The sequence below is a fragment of the Gobius niger genome (genome assembly GCF_951799975.1).
Source record: "Gobius niger genome assembly, chromosome: 19".
NCBI classification, from domain to species: domain Eukaryota; kingdom Metazoa; phylum Chordata; class Actinopteri; order Gobiiformes; family Gobiidae; genus Gobius; species Gobius niger.
Window position 1 is genome coordinate 10,638,731 of NC_136870.1, and position 9,009 is coordinate 10,647,739.

The window sequence follows — 9,009 nt, forward strand, 5'->3', positions numbered from 1 at the left end:
TGTACAGTGAATGAAAAATTAATGTTTTTTTTTTTATTTGAACATGCAGAAGTAACTTCTTAAAAGTTGAGGTACTACGTGTTTCAAATAAAGCAAAAAAAATAAAATCAAAGGTCTCAAAAGTTGGTGCCAAAAAAAATTGGAAATTTGTTATTTAATCCTAAGATTGTTCCAGCCACCCAAAATAAGTATTTAAGTATTTAATGGGATACGAACATAAGCTTTCAGTTTTCGAATTCTACAAACGTTCCCAGCCCTATTCATGCATTAATGTGAATCCTGAAACACTGCCCATTTTAGTGAATAGAATTTTCAACTGTGCCATTACGGATGATTGACATTTGTGAAGCTAAAGTGACCACTTTAGGCTTTATCTCCACATGAAAAGCAAACAGTTATCTTGGGCCCCTGTGTCCACTGTGAGATGTCAGACTCCTGTTTAAGTACAATCTTCACGGTCTATTGTGCACCCCGGGCCACAACCATGCTCTAGATACCATTATCTTCTAGTGCGCATTGAAGTGTAGTGATCAGTAGGCCATGTACTTATGGTCCAAGTTTCTATCCAGATGTGATATTTATATTTGAAAGAGACCTTAACTGGGTAAAATAAAATAATAGCAATTTATCCGTGGGACGCGCTCTCTCTTTGGAGAACCATAAAACACAAAGGCTTTAGGTCTGAGTCTTGTTTGTCAGTCTCTGAGCCCTTGTCAAAAACACACTTTGATTTGGGTATAAATCCTATTGACAGGTTGCAGAGAAGTGCCTCTTAAAGAGCACGACATGCCATAAAAACCGGAATGAACCGGAGTATTACACATTGATTGTATTGGCCATCTAAGACCAATAATTGTGCCATAATTTAAGCTGAGGACATTTTCTACCACATTTGTAAGGCCCATGCAGTCAGTTTGTGTTGAAATGTGACATGGATAAGCAAATGGATTTTAGATGGGGAAGCAGTGGCTCCATTCTCCCCCATTCTCTTAAGAGACTTTCTTCTGCAATCAGCCATGTTCTTGAGCAAACGGAGCCTCTCCTGAACATTCTGTTAGCTCTTCTTCAGTAATCAACCTCTCACGGCTCATAAAAGTCGATGACTAGAAACAACAACATGTGCAAGACAAACTCATTAAGTGGCACCCAGCATTTAGACGACAAACACCGAGGACATCCGAGGTCTCAGTTGAGCAAACCCCAGATAGTGCACTCCTAAAGAGGGCCTAATGACAGAGTAATAATCACGGCAGCGACTGAATTGCTCCGAGTCCAGGTCTAAATCGTGTCCTGAGGATTGATTCCAATCAAGGTCCAAGTAAAAATCTACAACCGTCTGCATCCTGTCCTTTCTAGCTGATGAGAGTTTCCTTCGGTTTAAGTGCAATAAATATGAGGAATTAAATGACTCCAGACCATACTGAGCCCAGGTCCCCAAGGCTCTAGACGAGGGTGGGTCTCCAGTACTCAAGCTCCCCATTTCTTACATTAGCAATGGTGTGTTTTTCCCTCCCAGACATGTTCTGCAAATTGAGTGTGCTTCTTTCATTTCCCTAACTTGGTAAGGAATAAAGCCCACATTGTACATTGTGGTTCTCACTTAGCTGCAAAATCTCTAGCATCTGCAGACATTCAGAACATCTCAAATCTACCTCTAAAAGCCCCATCTTCACTTTAGACCTTCCAAATCAATTTGCATGAGCCCCACGTGGCTGAGCACATCACAGCGGCACGACTGCACACACAAAGCACGTGGACAAAGGGCATCACAGTGCACAAAGTTAGAGTGTTTCCTGTGAGCGCAGACACCGAGGGGGAAATGATCATGCCTTTTATACAGCCTTATCTGCAGAGTGGGGGGCGCTAATATGAACAGAGTGCTTTTGAGAAGGCCACCTCTGTTTGCACAACGCAGTAACAAGCAGGCCATAATGTGGGCTGGATGAGAGCACACTGCCGTGGAGCGCCAATTCTTCTGCAGACACACGCGCTCTAGAGGCAGACAGAGGAGCCACAGCACAACGGCCTCGCCATCACCTCTGGGCTTCTGGTGCTGAAGCTGCTGCCAATTAGAACACCTGCGAAAGGAATACTACAGTTTGCAATAAATAAAACCAGAATTGTATCCTTGTATTAAGAGCTTACTTTTTAACTTGGTTAACTCGAGAAGACGCTTACAGGGCAAGTCTGTATATTTTTTTGATTCTCAAAAGAGTGCAGTGCTCTTCTCATCTACAAGTATTGTATTGAGCTCATGCTTATACTGCATTGTGACTTTAATTGTCAGCTAGAGCAGAACAGTCTGAGATAGTTTTATGAGGCAAACACAGCAGGAGGCTGGTGAGCAAGTAACTGGGGAGTGTGAGATTATTATTATCAAATTACGCCCCCTTAACTAATCATCTGGCATACAGGGGATGACTAGCTCAAGTTGTGACTCAGACTTTAATTGGAATCGCTGTATCGTGTCCAGAAGTCCAACACTCAACGGATTGCCCACTTACAGGTAGCGGCGGGAGGTAATCAGTTGCATCATTTAAGTACAAGAGCAAGTCTTTTGAAGTAATTGAAATACCAATTCTCCCACTTGCTTTACTGGATACTTTTGTACGTCTTTGCCGTGTTTTTGTGGGGATCGGTGGATATAGTTCACTGCAAAGACATAACGGTCCTGAAGAAAGCAGCTTTTTAAAAGTAAACAGCTACCTCATCAGCTAAACCCATTTGAAACCAACCAATTTCTTCTTCTGAAACACTGAAGAGGCACCAAGAGCCCCCCACAGCTGCAGCACAGTGGAGGCGTCACAAGAGGAGCTACAGGAAAAAGGGAGGGACAAACGAGGAGGTATCTGACTCACAGCTAAACCACACATGCCTTCTATTGTTCTGGCTAATGGACGTTCACTGTAGAATAAAACAGACTAACTGCTAAACTCTTCTCTGAAGATGGTGAAAGACTGCTGTGGAGCAGAGGGAGCTGCGCAGGAGGAGAAGGAGGTGGAGCTGACCAGTGCAGGACACCACGCTCTGAAACACGGACAAACCCAAACCTGCTTACTTGAGTAAAACATCTCGTTACTTTTCCCATGAATAAATCAAAGAGGGACTAAAGCTTTAATTTAGGTGATTTTCTATGCCCGGACCAGCAGCTGAGTGACACCACCCAAATTGTAGTAACATGCCCAGAGGAACAGTTTGAGCTGTGGTATGAGAAATAAAATGCTTTCTTGTTTGTTGCAGCCAGAAAACACTTCCACAGATCCGTCATCAATCACTGTGTGGCTAAGCGGCGTCTGTGAGAGGTCATATATCTGCAACAACTTAGAAAAACAAAAGAAAGATACTTGAGTGTTTGTCCAGAGAAGTGGCTTGTGTTCAAGGACGGTTAACACTCTTGACTAATACAAGGGTTGTACAATTACTTAATTTTTGCATAACCGTGCAGCCTCAATAAAAACAGAAGTGATACTGTGTACATCTTTAGTAGTAAGGAGAAATACAAGATATTATATCAAATAGTGTTCCTCCCCTGTGCTTGCCTCGTGACAGACCTGTGACAGAAATGACTCAAATTAAGCTGTAATTTCTCCTTAGGGCCTAATTTTCAGTGAACCAGAAAAAGGTCAAAATGGGATAAAGGTTAATGGAGCAATTGACGGGAAATTTATAATATATTAAGTGTTTATTTTTAGCCTTTGACACTCGACCAAGTGTGGTGTCATTATACAAATTATGGTGGTCAATAAAGTCACTAAAGTGGCAAAATTGTATAGATTTGGTTTTCATTGGAGTTTTAAAATGATTAATAGTGCCAAGCCAAAAAAAACGATGAAACCTGTGACATAAAAGTAAAACAAGAAAATTCTAGGCTCAAAAAACCCTAGACCCTTGGTTTAACCCGGAACTTTAATGAAACCAGCACTGACTGAGCACTAGCCTCACCGGTGTCTCTCTCGCTGCCGTACGAGGCCCTAAAGAGCGGAGATGAATAATGTTAATCAGTGCTCACGTCCCTGTGCTGCAGCCTGTCCACGGATCATAAAGACGTCAGCCTGCCTGCCTGAGTAATGGCCCTCATAGCTCCAGTCGCAGAGGAAACCTGACCAGATGAAAAGCAGCACACAAAAGCCAAGTAAAAGCACGCAATCAAAGCTGTGTCTGCAACAGCCAAATCACTATTGGCTTCTTTTATTTAAAACCAACCATCAATGGCGGTACACTGCAGTCATAGAAATGGCAGTGTTTGACAAACTCTTTTCTAATTCATTCATTTTGGTGTCACATGACAACTACACACAGTCCCTAATAAAAAAAATGTCTCATAAGAGCAACAAATACTACTAAACTTAAAATGGGCTTATCATTATTATTATTATCAAACAAACAAAACTTAAACCGTTATTCACCTTAATAATAACATATATAAAGCCTCCCTTTGTATACAAACAAAACACTGACATTTTTAGGGACTGGTTGCAGTAGTGCCTTTTAAGAACTGTAAAAGAAAAACAACCCAAATGTATAAATTGACAAAGTAACAAAAACACTTTAGGCATTATCGACTCTGTTTGTGAGCAGAGTCTCTACCATCTTGGGGAGAAAAGCTTCTAGGAAATGGAAAAAGTCTTGAAAGACCCCTGCAGAGTCTTGGACGGGCTGGAACTTAAGCAGCGCACTTGTGCCCTCTGTCGCCCCCACCAGCTGAGGCTGTAGTTTGAACTGCAGCGCCTCTTTAAGCTGGGGCTCCTTCTGCACGATGCGAGCGGTGACCTGTGTCTCCATCTCCACACAGCTGCCCTCCGCTTTGGCGTCGGCGTCTTTGATCAGCTCTCGTCTGACTTTCCTCCTGCCCGCCCACACCATGTGCCTCTGCTCCCACAGCCACGGGGACAGCGTGGCGCGCCCCCTTTTGGACAACCTTGGCCTCTTGCCGTGCGGTGACACGGAAGCGTCGCTGCCAGACGAGAGCGCTCTTTTGCCTCCGATGTTTGGAGCGGGCTCAGCGGGAGTTTCTACGCTGCAGCCGCTGTCATCCAGAGACGAGTCCAGAGTGTCCATGTCGTCACCTGCGTCGAACACCTCCGGAGCGGACTCAAGGTGACACTGAAGAACGTTCTGGAAAATGCCCTCTAAGGCAGAACAAACTCTCTGAAACCACAGTAAGGAGAAGGCGTCCTTGGCGATGTGCTGCTGATTACTGAGGTCTTCTGGGAGTGCGTCCGATTTCAGAGGAATGCTGATTGTCAACTGCTCGGCCCGGGCCTGCTGCGCCTCTCCGTGGGGGGTCAGCAGGCGCACCAGCCCCCACGACTTCCCCTTGCTGGATTTGCTCTGGTACTGGAGACTGCGGCAGTACTTCTCGGCGTCATGGCACTCCTTCTGAAAACTGCGAGCTGTACGGTCGTTTAGGTTCCCTGCTACATTGTGGGAAAGCTCAAAGGGGTCCAAAATATTCATAGGGCCAATTTTGGGACCACTTTGAAGAGGCTTAGAGGGTTGATCCTCTTGCATGACTTCATCAGCTTGTTTCTGAAAGGTTTCAGTGGGAAGAGACTGTCCAGTTCTGAGTGAAATTACATTACTGGCAAAATCAAACTGAGAATAGAAGGAGAAGAAGCCAGAGAGCAGGCTACCTATGAACACAATAAGATAATAGGCGTATTATTATCAGGAAGTTCAATATGATAAAGGTGTATATTGTATATTGCTTACAAAGGGCTTGGGTGTTTTTGCTCGAAGGCACAGCTATGGCTTGAGTTGGGAAAGTACAGTCCCACGTCTCAATCACACACTCCTCCTCCTCACCTGCACAAATAACAATGGAAAACAAATATTAATATTGATTATTTCTTTTACATTCTGAAAGCAAATAATAAATCAGAGAGAAGACACTTACAGGCCATGACTTTGAGCTGGTCCACTGTGGGGAGGACCGGAGGGTCACAGTTTTGCAGGTAGAAAATGACCAACAGTGTCAGAGCGTAGTTGTTGAGCAGAGGCCCGGCTCCACTGGGATTACCTGTGCATGGATACGACAAGAGAGAAACAACAAATGAGAACTGCAGGTCACTCTGCAGTTTAACCAAAAAGTGGGTGAAAATAAAGCAATGTTGTTGTTTTTCCAGATCATAACTAAGGCGGGGAAACTTTCTTTTGAAGCAGAATAAAAGCTGTTGAACAATGCAGTTCAGAGCAGTCATTGTCTTTCAACACACGTACAGTTCTTTTGCACAGAATGAGAGTGAACTATTTATATAATTCAGGTGCTCGTCATATAATTAGAATATCATGAAAAAGTGCATTTACTTCTGTTATTCATATTAAACTGTGAAACTAATATGATAAACTGATTACAAGCAAAGTGAGATATGTAGCCTTTATATGTTGTCATTTTGATTATTGTGGCTCAGCGAAAAAAAACAAAAACAAATTAAAAATCTCATAAAATTAGAATAATTTGAAAATGGACAGTAAGCCATAATCATCAAAATTATAACAAATAAAGGCTTGACATATGTCACTTTGCATGTCATGAGTCTATATCATATATTAGTTCCACATTTTAAGTTGAATAACAAAAGTAAATGTACTTTTCATGATATTCTAATTATATGACGAGCACCTGTACAAGGGGAAAGCTGGAAAGGGGGAACTACGCAGAAGACATAACTAAAAGTTTTCTTTTTCACTTCACTTTTGCCTCCATCACGCAATATTTAAATACATTTTTTACTATTTCTATTGCAGAAAAACTGCCAGTTTTTGCATTATGTTTCCCATCACAAGACTCATGATTTTACTGACATCTGCTGGGTAAATACTGACATAGCACTGAGGGCGACTTACCGGCCAGCTGTTTCTGCCTGGCCCAGTGTCGCACGGTGTAGACCAGGGGCCGCAGTCTCTCTTCTACTCCAGAGCACAGCTGGAGGAAGCGAGTGTTTCTCACCGCCAGTCTATGTTTTCAAATACAAGGGTCAGTCTTCATTACCAAACCACTGCATTGGGTACACAATATTGTGTAGTATTATCAGAGGGTTTGAGCTGACCTGTTGTTAAGAGTGATGTCTCCATGCAGATGAAGCTCTTTATGATGAAACTTGACGACGGGAAGCCGTGCGGTGCTGACCACATGAACTTTGTCCACACTCGGCACACAGCGTTTGAGAATCGCTGCCACGAGGTCCAGAACTTCAGCTGGAGACGATGTGGACAGGTCAATGTCAGACAATATGGAGTCTTCAGAGCGACCATCGTCCGATGTGCCCTCCCCAGCCTACAATGTAACAAATGCAATCATTTAAACTTAAATCATCTCTCAATATATATGGACAAATACTCCAATGTAGGAATATTACTGCTAAATGTATTACCTTTTCCAAGTTGGCTTTGGCATGAGTTTGGAAGACCTTGGTGTTTTCCAGATCCAAAAACAGGTCCAAATCACAGGAGTGAATGCCAAAAGTATTGACGGACGAGCCAAAGGCTACAATGTTGCTGTCTGTAAAACGAGCATCACAAATGTAAAACTAACTCAGTTGTTAAGCATAAACAAAAGCAGTACCTGGGAAGAACTCAACAAAAACCTCTTGCAGTAGTTGGATTACAAGGCTTCTGGCTTTCTTTTCATTCTCTCCAAGCTGAAAACGCTCCACCATGTGCAGCATCTGTGCATTCACCTGTTCATGGAAAACAGCGGATGTGAAGTAATATTCTGTAGATTACTTTTTGTACATAAAATTAAAATATGAAGACTAGAGCAATCCATGTGAATATGGCACAATGATCATAAAAAAAAACATCATAACTTTTCCTAAACTGTACTCTCTTAGACAATAGTGACAACTGTAAAACAAGTGTCACTTACAGATGCCAGCTGACAGAGTCCAGGCTTCAGTCGGTCAAAAACCTCTTGCAGGTTTTGAAAGTTGTTTTTTGTTTTTGGGATCAACTTAAACTCCTTCTTCTCCCTGGCTTTGACACGAAGCTTCAGACCTTTCAGCTGATGCTCAATACAGGACAAGGTGGTGTTCATGCCATCGATCTCATCAAACTGGACAATGGCGTACACCCCCTGAGAGAGCACAACATGTCAAGGCTGCTGAAGAAATGCATACTACATTAGGTTCTTGTGGTTATTTCTGCCTGCCTGACCTTGTTTTTGTCCATGATGATGTCTGCCACCGGGCCGAAGCGCTGGAAGTACTCGGCCAGGTCAGTGTTAGAGATGTCCGGCTTGAGACCACTGACAAAAACACTGCGCTCCTCCTGAGATTTCCTGGTGGACCTCACAGAACTCAGGGTCTGGTGTTTGCGCCCTTTCACATGCTGCTCCAAGCTTGGCTCTGGAAAAAGCACATTAAGTTACTGTTGAGTTATAAAAATGAGTGTTTGGTGTAAATAAGCAGCTCCAATGTCACAATGTACATGACACATTGAATCATTGTTTCAAATTAGTTGTTTTAAATCTACATTAGGCGAATCACTCAGTCTTCAACGTCTGGATACGTATGAAATCATTTTTAGTAGTTTATCAAGTTGTGTTCAAGTCAATATTAAGTGCTCGTTTTTACATTGTTAGGGCTGTTTGTTAACGCATTATAAAGATGAAATACAAGTTAACAGTGCACTATAGGCGTATAATTTCTAGAAGAGATAGTCCACACAGACGGACAGTTCATCTAAGAGTTCAAATATCAGGTTATCAGTATTAGTGTGGGGCTTTGAGCAGCAGGTGAGCATGCATGGCTGAGATCAAAGTAGAAAGCTAGATCTACTCACGGTTTGGAATACTGATATTGCACAAAGTGCAATGAAAGCCTTTAGCTGTTGTTTTGATGTCAGCCTCCATTGTGGTCAAAATATGAATGGGAATGCAAAAAGGCGAATTTAATTGTGAACGTTGTTCAATTGTAAACGTTGAGTACTTCACACCCGCCCGTCAAACTCCATCCCGCGTCTCCCGTGCGTTTGGTTCAATGTCCGTCCTCATAATGAGTCCGTGCGTTT

General features: G+C 42.8%; 1 protein-coding gene across 1 annotated transcript; it reads right to left on the bottom strand.

Moving 5' to 3' along the window:
• Positions 1–3,907: 3,907 nt before the first annotated feature.
• On the bottom strand, positions 3,908–8,975 carry tut1 (terminal uridylyl transferase 1, U6 snRNA-specific). Its single transcript, XM_079577506.1, has 10 exons — positions 8,782–8,975; positions 8,155–8,345; positions 7,868–8,074; positions 7,565–7,679; positions 7,374–7,501; positions 7,050–7,276; positions 6,847–6,956; positions 5,897–6,019; positions 5,713–5,805; positions 3,908–5,633 (listed from the first exon to the last, which is right to left on the bottom strand). Exons 1-10 carry the CDS (start codon positions 8,849–8,851, stop codon positions 4,549–4,551), a joined length of 2,349 nt encoding a protein of 782 aa, XP_079433632.1. The 5' UTR covers positions 8,852–8,975; the 3' UTR covers positions 3,908–4,548.
• Positions 8,976–9,009: the final 34 nt, after the last annotated feature.